The 19,056-nt window shown below is 43.6% G+C and overlaps 2 protein-coding genes across 3 annotated transcripts in view; one reads left to right on the top strand and one right to left on the bottom strand.

Annotated features, from left to right (window-relative positions):
* Positions 1-14,821, top strand: part of Cdkl5 (cyclin dependent kinase like 5) — a 221,612-nt gene extending 206,791 nt beyond the window's left edge. Inside the window, exon 20 of one of the 2 annotated variants that reach the window (XM_031370428.1) lies at positions 14,539-14,821. In XM_031370428.1, coding sequence (XP_031226288.1) covers positions 14,539-14,564 — 26 coding nt within the window. In that variant the 3' untranslated portion in view covers positions 14,565-14,821. Of the gene's footprint in view, positions 1-7,803; positions 7,985-14,538 lie in introns of those variants that run through there. The other variant, XM_031370438.1, reaches the window with a different exon arrangement.
* Positions 4,361-19,056, bottom strand: part of Rs1 (retinoschisin 1) — a 29,655-nt gene continuing 14,959 nt past the window's right edge. Inside the window, exons 3-6 of the mRNA XM_031370468.1 lie at positions 17,319-17,424; positions 8,059-8,200; positions 7,390-7,585; positions 4,361-4,699 (exon numbers count right to left, since the gene is read on the bottom strand). Of these exons, the coding sequence (XP_031226328.1) occupies positions 4,547-4,699; positions 7,390-7,585; positions 8,059-8,200; positions 17,319-17,424 (597 nt within the window). The 3' untranslated portion in view covers positions 4,361-4,546. The remainder of the gene's footprint in view (positions 4,700-7,389; positions 7,586-8,058; positions 8,201-17,318; positions 17,425-19,056) is intronic.

Raw genomic sequence — 19,056 nt, 5'->3', positions numbered from 1 at the left:
TCCACAACCTCTCCAGCATCTGCTGTCACCTGAGTTTTTTAACCTAGCCACTCTGACTGGTGTGAGGTAAAATCTCAGGGTTGTTTTGATTTGCATTTCCCTGTTGGCCCGTTGTTTTTAGAAGAGTACAAAGACCATTCACTGTGGGTAAGAATTTCAACCGAAGTTGCCAAGACAGCTGCATATCAATATCCAAAGAATGAAATTAGACTCTTGCTTTATAACTATTCACAAAGTAAGCGTTAAAACTTTTTTTAAAAAAATTTTCAAAACTTTTAGAAGAAAACATAAGAGTAAATCTTCTTGACTGTGATTTGACAGTATTTTCTCAGATAATACACCAAAAAAGGAAACAGTAAAGTTGAACTTCGTTAAAATTTGGTATTTGTTGTGCTTCAAAGTACTACTTCACCAAGAGAGTTTTTAAAGAGAAAGGCCAGGTGTGGTGACATACCCATAATCTCAGAATTTGGGAGGCAGAGAAGAAGGATCTTTGCAAGTTCCAGGCCAACCTGAGCTACATAGTGACATCCTGTTGCAAAACTAAACCAAGACAACGACAAGAAGAAAAACAGGATGCAAGGAATGTTTGCATAAGAGAATTGTATGTAGAACATCCAAAGAACTCTTAATGGATCCATGAATTGAAATTTTTAAATGGGCAAGGGTCTGAATAGACCTTTCTCCAAAAAATATGCAATTGGTTACTTGAAAGGATGCTCAACAACATTGGTTATTAGAGAAATGTAAATCAAAATCATCATAGAATGATACTTCATACATACTAGGATGGATCTAAAGAAATACAAGAAACATTGCTAAAGATGTGGAGAGACTGGAACCTTTATACATTGATAGTGGGAACAGAAAATGGTACAGCCACCTAGGGGAAGTAGTTCCCAAGAGACCCAACAATTCTAGGTGTGAGTATGTATGCTCAAGATAAAACATGCCCACACAAAAACTTACATATAAATTTTCATGAAGCAGCATTATTCACAATAGCCCCACAGTGGAAACTACCCAAATGCATGGATAAATAATAATAGAATACCCTACAGAGAATGTTAATAACAAAAAAGGAAGAAGTACTTCTCCAATACATGGACTTTAAAAACACAATGATAAGTACAAGAAACAAGTCATAAATTACTATATATTATAAAATTCCATTTCTGTAGAGAAATGTCCAGAACAGAAAAAATCTACATACAAATAGCAAATGGATTACAAGTAACCTAGAGCTGGGGTGGATGATGGCTCATGGCTAGATGATTCTCTTGGGGGTGATAAGAATAGTCTAAAGTTACTCACGGTGATGATTATTCAAGTTTGAATATAATGTATTGAATTACACATCTTAAATGAATAAGGGCTGTTTATGTGAAGTTAATAAAACTATCACGAAGCAAATTTATGGTATGATTTTTTTTATTTGATGACTATCCATGCCTTCACCATTTGTTATTTTTTCCCTGATCAATATTTTTAAGTTATTGCTATTTTCTCTAACAATTACTCAGTGTGGTGAGAAAAGTAACTCAGTTTTCCAAATAAGGGTCTGCTTTCAGGAATATTATCCAAAATGGATATGTACATATGTAGTCATACCAGGAATATTGTTGTACATTGCCACACACACATGCACACACACACACACCTGTGGAACTCCAAAACACTAGGTAGGAAATTTTAGGCTATTAAAAAAGTTGTTCCATTCACTGAGAAGAATGTGACATCCAAGACCATTTGATTGCTGGATTGGTTTTTGAGACGGTCTCACTATGTAGCCTTGGCTGGTCTGGAGCTTGCTATGCACACCTGGCTTTGAACTCACAGAGAACCACCTGTTTGTGCTTCCTCAGTGCTAGGAGTAAAGATGGAAGATACCATGTCTGGCCATCCAAGGTCATTTTGGTGTGAATTCATGTAATCTCCCTTAATACCTGGAAATAGAAAATAGCTCAGAGCAAAGTATTAGCCAAGGCTGTACTGTCTTTGGACAGTTCTCGTTCTCAGCTTCTCCTCACATGCCTCTTGGACCGCAGATAACAGCTTCTCCCAGAGAAGAACCTCAAACCCAGCCTGAGGTACAGATGGAAATGAGATGGAGAACGGTAGTCATTCTCTCAGGCTCCAAAGCTCCTGACGAAATGAGCTATTGCTGCCAGAGAATGACTACACGAAGAGGTTTCAAATGGCGTGTCTGAGTAAGCATGTTTGGGTGGGCGAGACGGGAAGAAGCCTCTCGGAGAGAAGGCTTTTTGGGGTTTTGTTTTTGTTTGTTGTATTTTGTTTTTCCTACTCATATGTTTGAATGAAAAAGAAAAGAAAAAGGAAAGGAACATGACTTGTCCTAGGTATGGTGGAGGAGAGAGTTTATTGTAGATATGTGGGAGAGCATAGGCAGAGGCAGGGGGCATCTGGGAAAGAGTCCAGGGTAGACATGAACAGTCTGAGCTGGGCCTTGTGAGGAGAGGAAGGAGGGAAAGAGAGAGGGGGGAGCAGAGGAACCAGATGCAGCAATCAGGAAGCCCAAAGGTACAAAGAAAAAGGGTGGCCAAAATAGTTGGATTATAAAGGGAAGAGCAGCCCAGCCCTCTGGACTGAAGAGTTCAGGGTAGGGGGCAGGGTATGCCAACTAGGAGACCCTGGTAAGGGCTGAGGGATGCTGGGAGAACATTAACTTAGCACCGCTGCCATTTGTCCCAGGTTTCAAACCTAACTGTGTTTCTATGTGTATGTGTTCATGTTAGACAGAGGTTGACATCTGGTATCTTCCTCAATAGCTCTTCACTTTAGTTTTGAGACAGGGTCTGACCATGAATCTGGAGCTTACTGACTGGCGAACAGGTTCTAGGCATCATCCTGTCTCTGCCTGCCTCCTAGTCCTGGATTTGCAGGTGTGCCCCTCCATGCCTGTTCTTTTTTTCTTGAACAGGTCTCACTATATAGCCTTGGCTAGCTCAGAACTGCTATGTAGACCAAGCTGGCCCTGAACTCAGATCTGTTTGTCTCTGCCTTCCAAATACTGAGATTAAAGACATGTTCTACCATACCTGTCTATACCTAGCTTTTTACATGCATTCTAGAAATATAAACTCAAGTTCCTGTGCTGTACAGCAAGGCCTTTACTGACTGAGCCATCTGTATACAGTACTCTACCATAGGAGTCCTGACCCCTTCCCCCAAAGCATGATCTCCTCCCAGTAGCCAGAGATATGGCTCATCTCAGCTGTTTGCTAAGCCTGTTCAATTTCTGGAAAACTGTAGCCATAGATAAAGAAGGTGTGATATATTCTAGTTATTTGGGCCTCCTCAGTTTAAGGGAAACCTCACTACCCACACACATGTAGCCTGCCCCTTGCATTCATCTCTTGGCAATCACAGAAGGACACATTGTTAGCATTCTGTATAAACTCCACCCCCACAGTTACCTGGCAGCAGCCAGGTATGCTCCTCCCCATGGTTACCTGACAAGGCCAGGTAGGCCTGGCCCTATAAAAGGGGCTGCTTGCCCTCTCCTCTCTCTCTCTTACTCCTGCTTCTCTCCCCTGCCTCTTCCCCCTTGCTCCTCCTCTCTCCCCATTCCCTTCCCCCCTCTCTCCTTGTGGTCATGGCCGGCCCCTACTTCTCTACTCTCTCCTTCTCTCTGTCTTTCTCTGCCTCTGCTACCCTCTTAACTCCCCTCCCCATGCCCTTAAATAAACTCTATTCTATACTATACCGGTGTGTGTGTGGTCCCTCGGGGGAAGGGATGCCTCGGCATGGGCCCACCGAGGCACCCCCTTCCCCCACACCTCACCAGAACATATTCCTATAGCACTTTCTCTTTTTATGATCACAACACACATTGCCAAAAGGGCTGTAAAATGGAGTTTATGCAAAAGGAGCTCCAGCCGGCCCACATTCCCTAGGTCCTGTGGCTAAAAACCCAAACCCCTTCAAGGCAAAAGCAATTCCAGGAAGGGGAAGCCTTGATTGGTTGGATAGTCGGTTGGTTGGTTGGTTGGTTGGTTGGTTGGTTACTGTTTACAGACTCTTGGGCCATATGACAGGCTTCCCTCTGCTTTCTTTATGTGTCTGTGTTCTTGTCTCCAGGTCTCTCTAGTGAGGATTTCATCAAAGTGTTCATGTGAAGCTTTGCAAAATAGTATGCTTCTCTACTGAATGTGCTAAGAGCCAAAAAGAATTTTCAAATTATCAGAGCTGCTTTGTGTTTCCCTGGGTCTCCACCTTTGACAGTGTCACTGAGACAAAGAGAAAAAGCAGCAAATTACCCCTGCTATTTGGGTTTGTGTAAGAAAAATGGTTTGAGAGATATTTTCTTTGTTCTTATTTTCTTTGGCCCTGAGTTGAAGAAAAGCTCTTTTTTTTCTCTCTCTCGTTGAAATTTGAAACTTTCTTTTAAAAGTGAAATATTCTCTATCCAGATCTACATTGTAAAGTTCTTATAAGATATAGCCCCATTCATCAAAGTGGTATTTCAGGGTGTCCCTTCCCCAAAGCTCTCCCTGCAAGTGGCAGGACTAAGCTGAAATAGGTATCAGGCACACTTGCTGGCACACTCAAGCAGCTCCATCCGGATGGCAATTCGAACATGCCAGCCTAGAGGGATCAGTCGGATGAAGCGGGAAATGATAGGGGGCCTCAGTAAGTTCTGGACTGTAGAACTCCGGTCTGAGTTTCCATAGAAGACCTAAAGAGAAAGAGGAAGCCTGATGAGTGTCACAATAGAGGAAGGAAAAGGAAAAATGACTCCTGACTAGAGCTAACGTGTGTGTGTGTTTTCTCTCCTACCATGTGAGTTCTGGGCCTTGAACTCAGGATGTCATGCTTGGTGGCAAGTACCTTTACCTGTTGAGCTATCTCACTGGCTCTAGCCTCAATTTTGAACAATGGAGAAACTTAGAAAGTGGGTTGACTACAGAAAACTTGCAGCACCCCATAAAATCTGAATGGATGATTGCAAACAGCTCTGGGGACATCTGAGTATACATGGGGACATTGCACTATCCAAAATGGTAGCAAATTGCCATGTGTGTCCAATTACATTTATGTGAAGTAATAGTAGATGAAAATTTAGTTTACCTGTGTGTGTTTCTGTGTATATGTGTGTGGTGCCATGTCCTTTTATGTGCTAAGCAACTAGTCTACCACAACACCACATGCCCAGCACACGTTTCAAGTTACTCATTAGCTGCTTTCTGTCGTCACAGATAGCTCTGTTGGATGGCTACTACAATATGCCTCTTTACTCTTTTTTTTTTTTTTTAACAATTTTCCATTTCTATCCTTTGCACTTTGACAGGAGGTTTTGAAAGGGTCCATAGCATGCTAGAGAGCTGTTCATATATCCCGAAGAGAGCCAAGATGTTCTCAAGTCAAATCTTGTGCCTCGCTATGAAGTGGGAAGTCAAAGCTTAAATGTGTATTTTTTTTTTCTTAGATTCAAGTGACAAGTGCCTTTTGGGCCTGGAGAAAAATAGATTTTAACAAACAGATGAAATTTAAAGGGAAAATTCTGGAAAGGAGAAAGTGGTTTTGACATAAAAAAATAAAAAAACTTTAATGTTTTTCAAGAGGCAACATAAGATGTTGCAGACACTTGACAGTAGTTCTGAAGAAATCACTCTTCCCACTCTCTCCAGGGTCACAGTGTTCTGCTCCACGACATAAGAGCATTTCATTTCCTTCTCTACCTTTCTCCTAAAAATATTTAATTGCTGCACTTAGCTTTATCCATCCACAAAACAGGTACGCCTTGTTTACATCCATTCTGCCTTTCTTCCTAGTAAGAGGACATGAGCTGCCCTCTCATGCTGTTTGTCCTTGAGTGTATTCAACTCAGAAGCAGGTGAAGAGGGGGTTCCTGAAATCCGAACTGAGACTTTGTGAATGGAGTGGAGAGCCTCCTTTAGAGCACCATCAAGGCCTTCCAAGCACAAGTCTGAAAAATGAATTCTCATGTATTTTGGAGAATACAACTAGTAAAGGCCAGAAAGTGAAAGTTTGAGATGCTGGAGATGTGGCCCAGTTGGTAGTGTGCTTGACTGACAAGCATACAAGGCTGGGTTCTGATCCCCAGCAGCATGTAAACTGATGACAGTGCAGCAGACCTCCAGTCCCAGAACTCAAGATGGATAGAGCCAGGAGGACCAGAAGTTCAAGGTTATCTTGAGCCACATAGCAAATTGGAGACCAGCATAGGATACATGAAAAATGTCTCCAAAACAAAAAAAGCATCAAAGTGGTTTTCCCATTGTGTCAAACTCCTCAAAACCTCAAACTCCAACCCATGAATGTCTTACTGTGCAAATTGTCACCATGGACTATAAGGTCTTCTGATTATTAGTCACACATATCTACTTAACCTGACTAAATGTCAAGAATAGACTTAGGAGAACTGGAAATGGTGGAATGTGCCTGTAATCCCAGCATTCAGAAGAGTGAGGCAAAAGGATCAGGACCAGCCTATGCTGCACACTGAGAGATCAGAGATAGGAAATAGCCTGAAGAAGTCCTTGCTGTTGTGAAAAAAAAAAAAAGAGTTAGTGATTTCAAGCAGCTAAGTGAGTTTTCAAATTCAATTTTTATTGATCACAAAAACATCCAGGTGTTTAACAGGTTAGTTTATAGTGAAAATCTAGATAGAACTCAGTCCTCAAGGATTAATAGATTAAGTGTGCCTGGACTGGCACCATCTTTTAAAGGCCCATTTAGGCTATTAATAATAATTCATCTTAGTATACTTATTACTAAAATTTTCAAGCTTGGTTTTGTATTTCTTTTATTACTGTATATATCTATGTGTGTCTGTGTATGGCTATGTGCAAGGGAATGCAAAAGTCTTTGAAAACCAGAAGTCAGAAGCATCTGATCCCCTGGAAGTAGGGTTACAGAATGTTATGATCTGAGTGCCAGGAACTAGACTCTGGTCATCTCTCTAGCCTCAAAGTGGCTCACTTGCTAGGCTTTAAGGTTTGAAGGTAGCAGTCTCAGTCAATAGTAAGAAGGGACCATAACTATACAAGTAAGTGATAATGGGTGAGCCAGGCCCATGGAGCCCCACAGTCATTGTTGGAGTGAGTTTGGAACAGTCCAAATTGCCAGGGTAGTGTTTTCAAGAGACTATATGCTGCTACTGAGAAGTAGAAAAATGCTTTTTTTTTTTTTTTTTTTGCACAAAAGACCCACATTCATTTACAAACTGCTAGTCTCCCAGACTACATCTGAAAAAAGAGAGATCGTACAATGGAGAAAGAACACAGATGAGCCAGTGTGTAGAGGGGTCAGTGCTCTGACAGAGACATGGACAGCAGGAACATAGGGATGGGGCACATCTCAGGGCATTTGAGCTGAAGCTGACTTGGAGGGACCCCCACTTACCCGATTGTTTCCAGTCTGATCCTTATAGTAAATCCAGTTCAGGCGCTCATCAGTCCTATATTGCACACTATACTTGGTCATCCACTCGTCTATGTCACAGCGTCCTTGGGTAAGGATCCCCGAAATCACCTTGATCTCCTTCAAATCTATCTGTAACCACTGGCTGCTGTCCTGATACTTGGAAAGCCAAGCACACCTGCCAGGAACACATCAAATTACCAGGAGCCACATCCTCTATCTATGTCTGTAAAAAGCCAACAGGTGCTGAGTTTTGAGGGCTTACTAGCATCAAGAGGTATCATCCCAAATCTGGGCCTTCAGACATAGCCTGATTCTTAGTTCTTTTCCTTAGGGAAGACTTCCCTGGCATGTTTAACTGATAAGTACTTCCTTCCTCTCTCATTTTCCCAACAGTGTTTATCCCTTGAGCACGGATGCAGAGATGTGTTTCCAGTCTGTCTCCCCCTGTTCACCGTGTGCCTCCAAGGCCAAGGGACTCACCCATCCTGCCACCACTGTACACCCAGTCCTTGGCACAGCAAGACACTCAGTCAGGGGCTGTTGAATAAATGCTTTCTGTGACATTCATTTAGGAGACAGAGCTAATTTTTCAAAGCACATCTTTAAAAATATAAGAATGACTCTACCTGGGCTGCCTGCCCTACTTACCCAAAACCTTGACTGTTGAGCCGGGCCTTGTTTGCTGTCCATGAGGAATACCAGCCCACATACTGCTCTGGGTTGGAGCAAGTGATCTGATCTGGCGTGACCTCCCCTGACTCGAAACCCAGGGGCTTGTGATATGGGCATTCTGAGGAGGAAAAACAGCACACACTCAAACACCCAAATCTCTAGGCAGAGTGGTAGCATATGTTTGTGTGGAGTCCCAGCTCCTCTGGGCTGTCTTGAGAAAGTATTGAGATCTCATCCCGAAGTCTAAAAGAAGGAATGAACCCTTCCTTATCCCAGAACTTCAACAGGAAATAGCTTAAAGAAAAAAAATCAAGAAACACAGGCACTTTGCAGGTAGCGGACATTTCATTTCTCAGCAAGGTACCAGATGCAGAGAGCCGGACCTGCCATTATTAAGTGCTCACACTAGACGAAGGTAAAGGGATTGCCATAGAGACATTCACTCAACATTCATAAAAGCCAGGGATTGGGGGAGCTGGCTCTATGGCAACTTCATGGGGGGAGGTGTAAAATGCATCCACCTCCCTCATCAATTTAGAGACCTAAATGCTAAGAGGTATGTAGTGAAATAGCATATTGAAATGCCAGGCGTCTGGTTTTAGTTCCCTCATTACCACAGGTTGAACTGTGCTGCATAAGAACATTAGGGCCTCTAATTGCTCTTGGGTAGCAGATGATGCCAATTACAGGAATAAAACAATGGTGAGCAGCAAAAATGGCAATTATATACTGAGACTGTCTTCTTACTTGTAAATTGTCGTTTTTCTCACTGTCTGAAGAAAAATAAAGGATGACTGAATAGGTAACAGCTGAAGGCTGCTTTCTTTGAAATGGGGCTAGCCAAAGTGGTCCTTATAGGCTAGTTGCCTGCTGCTCCCTACCTTTCATAACTAAGTACTCTCATTGAAACCAGCATTGTGGGGTGGTGGTGGTGGATCTCTAGAATGAGATAGAGACCTGGGATAAGGGAGGTATCCAAGAATCAAGGGTGTGTGACCTTAGCTATGACTCACAGTATTGGGGATATGGAACCTGAAGAGGCCACCTCCTGTAGCCAAGCAGAAACCCCAGTGAAGTGATAGGGATTCCAACCCACCCACAAAACTTTAGACCTAAAATTTATCCTGTCTACAAGAAACTCAGGGACTGGGGATGGAGCAGAAACTGACGGAATGGCCAAACAATGACTGACCCAACTTGAGACCTATTCCATGGGCAAACACCAATCCCTGACACTAATAATGATAATATGTTATGCTTACAGACAGGAGTCTAGCATGGCTGTCCACTGAGAGGTTCCACCCAGCAGCTGACTCAGACAGAGGCAGGCAGACACCCACAGCCAAACAATGGATGGAGCTTGGGGACCCTTATCGAAGAATAGGAAGGACTGCCGGCCCCAAAGGGGATAGGAACTCCACAGGAATACCAACAGTGTCAACTAACCTGGATCCTTGGGGCTCTCTAAGACTGAACCACCAACCAAAGAGCATACACAGCTGGACCTAGGCCTTTCCTGCACATTTGTAGCAGATGTTGCACTTGGTCTTCTCATGGGTTCCGAACAACTGGAGTAGGGGCTATCCTGAAAGCTGTTGCCTGTATGTGGGATATGTTCTTTTAGCTGGGCTGCCTTGTCTGGCCTCAGTGGGAGAGGATGTGCCTAACCTCACTTGATGTACCATCGTGGGAGGAAGGCAGGGGAGCCAACCTGCTCAGAGGAGAAGGGGAGGGGAATGATTAAGGGGTGGGTGAATGATTATGGGAGTAGTGACTGGAAGAAAGGGCAGTGAGTGGGATGTAATGTGAATAAGTAAAAAAATAAATAGTAGACAGACAGGCAGACACATAGATACATAGATAAATAATAAATAGGAAGAAAGTTTGTTTAGGAAAGCAGTTGACAGCCAGGTTTGGCTAGCAAGCATTAGCTGGCTAAATCCTGCTATAGAGGAATTAAGCTGACTTGTTTAAGCCAAAAACAAAAACAAAACAAAACAACAACAAAATCATTGGGTTATCTTGCCAATTGACAGCTTAGTTTAAAACACACCACACACACACACACACACACACACACACTTTAAAATCTTTTCCAGAGTTTCTCAGAGTTAGAAGTGACTACATGACATAATTTCTCACCAAGAAGATCTAAGAGGACAAAGAGTTGTCTGGTCAAGTTTTCTCTTTGTCCCTTCTTTGTTCCTGTTGTCTAAACTGAAGGAAGTTGTGATAGGGGGTACAACTGCATGCAGGTCACTCGCACTATGGGGGACCTGCAGGGTCCTCAGCCCTGCTATCCTTAGGTAACTCTCTAACCTCTAGTCCTTTTACTGTATGTCAGTGCAGATGTAATCCAACGAGCCCCTCTCTTACTTGAATCCTAACCCAGTCCCTAACTGAAATTCTATACAAAATGACAATTAACCTTCGATACATCCACTCACCTACATTCCTATTTGAGAATGATAAATCCCAAATGAGGCAAATGAAATTGTGTTTGCCATGTATGTAAATCTGAATTCAAGCAAAAGAGGTCTGTTTATTGTGGCATCATTACCCAGAACATTGACTAACAGGGAATGTTTGAGCTTTCTTTGAGGTTGAGGTTTCCAAATTCAGTAAAGCAGTCTAGGGCCATAGATCAGTGGTAGTATGTTTGTGCAGCATGCATATGGTTCCATCTTCAACACACACACACACACACACACACACACACACACACACACACCCCACCTTCAGAAATGGCCATGCCCTGGCCCTGTCTGAGACTGAACATGAACAGGATAACCACAGGTTTCAGGCTGGAATGGCTCAGCTTCCTTTCTACCTGTAAGTGCATGTCAGTGTGGCCAGGCTTGAGAGGACAGCATTTGCAGTTTATCAACTGCTCAAGGCCTTGAAGTCTATTAAAATCATGCCAGCTTTCAGGAGAGAGGATGGGCGCTTTTCTGAGCCAAGCAATCACACCTGGTTTGGCTGAATCATTAGGGAAGCTTATTAAGAATGCAGTGTCTGGGAGTCCACTCCCAGAGTGGAGTCTTTTTAACAAGCATACTTTCAAAGTGCACTTTAAAAGCTTTGGCCTGCCAGGGAAGGCATTTTGTGGGCTGGTGGATTGAGAGATCCAAACACCCAACCCCCAACTCCCCTCCAGCCTGCCAGACAGGGTCAAGCTACCAGAAGGAGGAACATGATCCCAACAATAGAAAACAGGGTTTTAATGGGCCTTCACTTGTCACTTAGATCTGATTGGTTTGTTTTCAGGGTACAAGGTTTCATGTAGCCCAGGCTGGCTTGGAACTAACTATGAACACTTAAGCTTGGCCTTGATCTTTCTGCCCTCACTTCCCAAATGCTGAGATTATAGGTGTGCACCCACCACCCTAGCCTCCCCAGGTTCTGTAATTTGTAAATTTATCTTGTTTACCATGAAGGCAAATGTGCCAGGTACTTTACCATGGCCATGGGCTATAGGGAAGAGGCAGAAAAGAAGAAAAATCTTGTTCTTCCCATCTTCCCATCACTGTTTGTGGCAGTTTGCTCTTTCCATTTACCTTTCATTGACTCTTCTGCTTTGCTTCCCACACAACTCTGTGTGCCAGTTAGGAGTAAGCTGGACATCTACAGTGGCAGTATTCTCAGAGACCTAGGAGGGCTTGTCCAGCAGCTGAGATTATGTAGTTCACTTGTGACCCAAGAACATGTTTTGGAGGCCTGGGACTATAGCTCAGTTGGTAGAGACCTTACTTAGTCCTGGGTTTCATCCTCAGAACCTGGGCACGGTTGTACACACCTTTATGAAAGCTAGAGGCAGGAGGACAGAGGAATTCAAAGACATCCTTGGCCAAATAGTGAGTTCAAGGCCAGCCTGGAATACCTGAGATCCTGTTTCAGAAAGGAAAGAAGGAGGGAGAGAGATGGCAGAGAGAGAGAGAGAGAGAGAGAGAGAGAGAGAGAGAGAAAGACAGAGAGAGAGACAGAGACAGAGAGAGAGAGAGAGAGAGAGAGAGAGAGAGAGAGAGAGAGAGAGAGAGAGAGAGAGAGACTAAATAATGCCACCTGGATGGTCCAAAAAAAGTTTGATGTCCTTTATAATCCAAGCCTGTTTCCTCACTTGTGAATGGGCATCATAGCAATATTGCCTTGAGACACTTGCAAAAAGATAAAGTGACATCATGTTTGACAGTTGTAGACTTAGAAGAGTATAGTTGCCTAGTGAAAAAGGAGCAGGCTGTATATAATACGGGTTGGTTCCTTCTTTGACTTTGCATGTTTTCTCTTTGGACTTACCATAGGATGAATCCAACACTCTGCTTATCTGTCCTCCTCTCAACCTGCCCTATTGGCAGCATCTGCCAGGATTAGAATATTGAATGGTCTGTACAGCACCAGAAGAATAGGTGATAGCCACAGCTAAAGCAGGAGGGACCTTGTGGAGGTCTGAGCTCATTGAAAATGTGGTTTCACTGAGGAATGGGACCAAGGATGAGTCAGCCCTCTGGACACCCTCAGGAAACCATCTGGGGATTCTAAGGAAGTGTGACTTAGAGAGAGCTTCCACCATAAACAGCTGTATACCTCTCTGTGGCCCAGACCTTACCTACAAGCAGTATTTGCAAGCTTCAAAGGGCAGACCTTGGTCAGCCCCACAGACATTATCTTCTCAAGCTTTTACCCAGTGATTTTATTGTAAACAGCTACTATGCAGTTTAATGCAGTTTATAATGTGTGTGTGTGTGTGTGTGTGTGTGAGAGAGAGAGAGAGAGAGAGAGAGAGAGAGAGAGAGAGAGAGATGCATTTAAGTGCACGAGTGTGCACAATGTCCATGTGAAGAGCACATGAAGAGGATCTTGGGTGAATTCCTCTATCACTCTCTGTCTTATTCCCTTAAGACAGGATCTCTTACTGAACTGAAGCTCAGTGTTTTGGCTGGGCAGACTGGCCAAGTTCCTAGAATTCTCCTGCCTTCACCCACCAATGCTGAGGTTACAGATACAATAATACCTAGGTTTTGTTTGTTTGTTTGTTTGTTTGGGGGTACTTTGTTTTGATGAGGTTTCATTTTGCAGTGCAGGCTAACCTGGGATTCACTATGTATGCCAGGCTGGCCTCAAGCTTTTAAGTTGCCTGCTTCTGCCACACAAGTACTTAAAGGTGTATGCCTGCACACCTTGTGAAGCCTAGTGTTTTATGTGGATGCTGGGAATTGAAACCCAGGTCCTCAAGTTTGCATAGCAAGCATTCTTAGCCACTGACCTATCTAATCTCACCAGCTTCCTTACACTTTATTTTTATAGTCATTTCACTCTTGAAGGAGAAACTCACATCTTTTATGGCTCACATGACTCTTGATAACTAGATGGATAAGGGTATGTGTGAAATGTGTTGCTAAGGTACTTTACACGTTAGCTTGCTTTATTCAGGCTATATTTTATGGGTCTGTTGGAGCAAACTCCAGACTTGTTTATAAAGAATAGTCAGGGTTAGAGAAAAAGGGATGTTACTCAGTGGTAGAGTATATTTCTAACATGTTCAAGGTCTTGGTGTGTAGCTCTCTGATTTAGCACTTGCCTAGCTTGTGAGGGTCTAGGTTCAAATCCCAGCACCACAAAAGAAAAACAAAGTTGCCCTAAAGAACCCAAAGAAAAGTAAGCCTAGTGGGACATGCCTACAATCCCAGTTCTCAGGACAATCAGGAGTTCAAGGTCATGCTTGGCTCTATGAGGTTCTGTCTAGAAAACAAAGGAAGTTCAAACAAAGGTCAGCTCAGGAACATTTCTGGTAAGATATAGCTGAGAGCCAGGCGGTGGTGGCGCATGCCTTTAATCCCAGCACTTGGGAGGCAGAGGCAGGTGGATTTCTGAGTTCGAGGACAGCTTGGTCTACAGAGTGAGTTCCAGGACAGCCAGGGCTATAAAGAGAAACCCTGTCTCGAAAAAACAAAAAATAGCTGAGAGCTGTGAACAGTACTTTGTGTGTGTGTGTGTGTGTGTGTGTGTGTGTGTGTGTGTGTGTGTGTGTGTGTGCACGCGTGCACGCGCGCACGCTAGAATTGAAAATATATAATAGGCTGTAGAATAATAAAAAGAATTCTATTTATAAAAGATAGATTGCAGATAACATAGAATATGAATGTGGAATAAAAGTAAAGTGGGGCTTCACACATGTGAGGCAAGTGCTCTACCACTGAGCTGTATCCCCAGCCTGAACCCCTGGATTTCTTAGGCTTTTGCATGTCCCTACCCTGCTACACCCCATCCTCAGGAGACCAGGCAAATCTTAGGTCAACTGTGGAAAAGGCAGAATTGATCTTTGTGATAGTTTTAACTGATGCTAAAGAAGGTCCCTGGCCTTCTGCTCTATGGGAGGAACACCTAGACTTTATCCTACATACTCCCGTGGAATTTTTCAGCAGCTCTGAGTGACAACAGCCATACTTCTGTGCTTTCTAGGATCTCCCCTCTTAAGGCAGGCCTGATGGAAACACTCAATATCAAGATCCAGACAGATGAAGTGGTGTTCTTGGCATTCCATGAGAAACGGAAACAGTGACCAACAAACGCCTTCCAGAAGTTTGAGCCTAGTCCTGCTGCTGTGAATCTTTTCTTTCACAAAACAGCCAATTAACATGATGAACCAACCTTTTCACACTGACATGGTTTTCTTCCTTTCGACCTGAAATTATCTGGGTTGCTAGAACAAATAAAGACTATAAAGAGAATGCTTACGCTAAAATACTGTTTCATGTTGGAATTTCAAGTTCACTTATATGAATAAACTTTATTCATATAAATATTTATAAGTATACTACTATGAAATATAAATATTTATAAATATATTTGCTTATTTGGGGGCATGGTTGAAGGGAGTGTGCACATGTGGGAGATCAGTGTAAGAGCAGAGATCAGAAGGCAACAACTTTAAGCAGTAGCCTTCTCCTTCCATGGTGTGGGTCTGCTCATCAGGCACATTGGCCTACTGAGCCATGCCACTGGCCCTATCCATTCATCTTTGACATAGTGTCTTATGTAATCTGGGACTGCTTCAAACTCCCTGTGTAGCACTGAGTATGACCTTGAAATAATGATCTTCCTTCTTGAACCTTCAGAGTTCTGCGATCGTGGGCCCAACAATGGAACCCAGGCTTGGTATGTGCTGGGCAGGCACTCTGCCCACAGAGCTCCATCCTTGGCCCTCTGTCAACTTTCCACGAAGCTTCTTTGGAGTGAAATCCCAGTATATCTAATGTCCCTACTGGAAATATTTCATTTAAAATGAATGTTAGACTTAAAATGGTGAGGTCAGACACACCGAGTAATAGTTCACACAGCAGAGTATGTGATTGGCAAGCTGACCAGATAAGAGGAGTGACAGGGCTCTGAGGAGACAACAAAGCTAGGTCTTAGCATGCTCCAGCTGGCTTCAACAAAACCCTTTCCCCCAGTCAGCTTCTCACTTTATGGGTGGTTAGACGTAGTCCTGCATCAAACTCTAACCGATTGAATTGTGGATAAAGACTACTTCTAATAAAGCTTCCATCTGTATTCCAGGAAAAGGACTACCTCTAACTGCCCCCAAGGGTGAGCAAGGACAGGAAAATGGTAGACCAAGACAGAAGCCTAGACAATAGAGCCTGCCCTTTGCCATTGCATGAGAGTCTTGAGGGTTAGACTCACTTTCTGTTTTGTTACCTCACCTGCTAAACTCCTTTTGCATGCTATAAGAAACCATGGCCACTCGCACCCTTTACCTGTGTCCCAGTGTGATTCTTCCCCTTCCAGAGCACAAGAATGGAGAAGACTGTGGCTGCAGTTAGGATTAGAGCATCTCCCTTTAGGAGGAGGCATATCTCCCCATCCATAGCAGAAAAAACCTGTCCATTTCCACTGAATGGTAAACCTCAGTAAGTACAAGGAGCCACAGCTTTTGTTCCTGCCTTCCAATCAAGTGCCCTTCACACAGTAGGTGTGGGGTTAAAGTCCTTGAGCAGATTTATACATGCATTACTAGAGAAGATTCTTTAAGATTGGGCAGATCACACCACCATTTAACAGCTGCAGGAGTCCTTGCCACCAAGAATAATGGGACATCCCTGAGGAAACCCCACTTCACCGAACATCCTTCCTGTTCCCCAACTCCCCACCCCAGAAAGTCCTAAAGAAGAAACTGAGTTTCCGTTGAGAAACAGAGATTGAGGCACTCCAAGAACCAGGAGAGACATGGCTTTCATGTGCCATCATTGGCACTGGGCCATGAAAAGGATAAAGCCTTGCAAATATTTACAGAGATGGTGCAAGCCTCTGCAAGTCCGCTCTAATTTCTCACTGTAAACTCCAGGAGGCAACAAGACAAAAGAACTAATGTCTATTAAAGGCCACAGTTGGCCAAGTCCAACACAATGATGCCTTGTCCCATTTATTCCCCCTAACATCCCCCATAGAGTTGGGTGACCAAACTGCCAGCAGTTCTCAACTTGTGGGTCATGACCCCCTTTGCCAAATGTCTGCCTTCAAAAAATATTTACATTACAATTCATAACTAACAAAATCACAGTTATGAAGTAGCAACAAAAATAATTTTATGGTTGGGGGTCAGCACAACATAAGGACCTATAAAGCGCCTCCATGCTGGCTGAACTCTGCTAATCCATGAAATGACAGTCATTTAGTTTCTAGAAACGACTTGTTTTACTAGATTCTTGCTCTCTTTATCCTAACTGCTGATTTAGAGACAGCCTGACTCCAATCACGGGATATAGAAACACACACACACACACACACACACACACACACACACACACACATTTCCTCTGATACCTATAAGGAAGGGACTTCCCTCACGCTGAGTTGTTTTCAGATAGCTGGGTCTTACCTGACAATCTCAGGCAAGCCAGGGAGGTAGAGAGCCTGGAAGCTGATGATGAACAGAATATTGGAGCAGTGGCCACTATGAGATGTGAAGCTCACAAGCCAACTTGAGAGAAAGCAGAGGGATTAAGAGTTGGAAGGAGGGCTGGGCAGTGGTGGTGCATGCCTTTAGTCCCAGCACTTGGGAGGCAGAGGCAGGTGGATTTCTGAGTTTGAGGCCAGCCTGGTCTACAGAGGAGTTCCAGGACAGCCAGGGCTACACAGAGAAACCCTGTCTCAAAAAAAAAAAAAACCAAACAGACAAAAAACAAACAAACAAACAAAAATAGTTGGAAGGAGGAATGCTAGGGCATTGAGCCACTCACCTGGAATACAGTCTAAGGAGGTAGCTCCAGCAGACCACAGAGCATTGGCTCCTCCCTGGCAATCACACTTGCATGCTTTCTGGTACCAGGGGTCCTCACCCTCATCCTGCAGGCAGCCAGAGGAGCACAAGTCACAAACGTCATAGTCAAAGGCAACTGGCTAGAGTACCATAAGAAGCTTATTTGCAAAGGTCAGACCCACTCATTACAGTGTGTGGTTGCTGGCTCTAAGAACACATTGGCCATTCATCTTGGATTGCATGTTCCTTTTTAGCTTGAGTTCTTGCTGCTGCTACTGTTTTCAGACAGGGTCTCTCTCATGTATCCAGGCCAACTTTAAACTCACTTTGTAGCAGAGACTGACCTTGTTGAACTCCCCGACCCTCCTGTCTCCACCCAAGCTGGGCTTCTAGATGGGTGCCACCTTGCCCAGTTTATGTGGTACTTAAGATTAAATCAAGACTTTTATGAGTCCTAAACAAGCATTCTATCAACGAAGGTACACCCCAGATCTATATTTATATTACTTTTATAAATTATGTGTGTGTGCGTGTACATGTTACAGTCAGATACACATGTTCTTGTATGCTCACATGAGGATGCTAGAGGACAACTCTGGGTGGCATTCTTAGAAATACCATCTGCCTTCTTTGAGGCAGGGTCTCTTACAGTCTTGAAGCTCACCAATTAGGCTAGACTAGTTAGTTGGCCAGCATGCCCTGGGGATTCTCTTGTCTTCACCTCCCCAGCACTGGGATTACAAACTCCTGCCCCTGTGTCCAGCATTTTTATGAGTTCTCTGGATTTACCATCTCTGGATGAGCCATTCTTCTATCCCCTTTTTGTTTTGTTTCAGGCTGGGTCTCATTCAGCATAGGCTGGCTAACCTCCAACTCTGTGTAGCCAAGGATGGCCTTGAGCCTTCCGATCCTCCTGCCTCTATGTCCCAAATGTTGGGATTAAAGGCATGTTCCACCGTGCCCTGCTCGTCTAAATAAAAAATTGTCTATCACTATAGGCACCAGCTGATTGTCTCCCAGGGCCTATATACACAGAGTAATGTTTACCTTCTTGGAGACAGAGTTCCAGTACAAGGTTGGACTAGTCTTCATGCTCCCTGGAGGATCCTATCTAAGGCAGCCAATTTTAATACTACCTGTGGTAGTACATGACTGTAATCACACTTGGGCGATAGGGATAGGAGGATCAAGAGTTCAAAGTTATCATCAGCTACCTATCAAGTTCCAGGCCAGCCTGGGCTACATGAGAACTTGCCTCAATAAAAAAAAAAAAAAAAAAAAAAAAAAAAAAGCAACAATGACAACAAAAAGCAATAACAACAGCAAAACAGATGCCAAACTAACTGGGTCTGGTATCAGGGCTACATAAAAAAATCCTGTCCCAAGAACAAAGAAACCCACCAACCTTCCTAGGGGTGCAGGTAAGTGTTAAATCACTTGCCTAGCATGGACAAAAGGTACCTAAAATAGGTCTGGGTGGGTATATTTTAGATTTTTGTATTTCTTATTTCCTTGTTTTGAGACACAGTCTTGTGTGTCCCAGGCTGGCCTTAAACTATATGTAGTCAAAGTAAAACCTTGAATGGACACCTCTGCTTCTACCTCTAGAGTTCTGGGATTATAGGCATTCAGCACCATGTATGCTAGATAAGCACTCTGCCAACTGAGCCATATCCCTAGCTTCTCCTCTGAACCTCCCTCTCCCTCTCCCTCTCTCC

The sequence above is a fragment of the Mastomys coucha genome, chromosome X, assembly GCF_008632895.1.
Source record: "Mastomys coucha isolate ucsf_1 chromosome X, UCSF_Mcou_1, whole genome shotgun sequence".
NCBI lineage: Eukaryota > Metazoa > Chordata > Mammalia > Rodentia > Muridae > Mastomys > Mastomys coucha.
The sequence above is the reverse complement of the archived record's forward strand: the minus strand, read 5'-3'. Positions and strand labels throughout refer to the sequence as shown.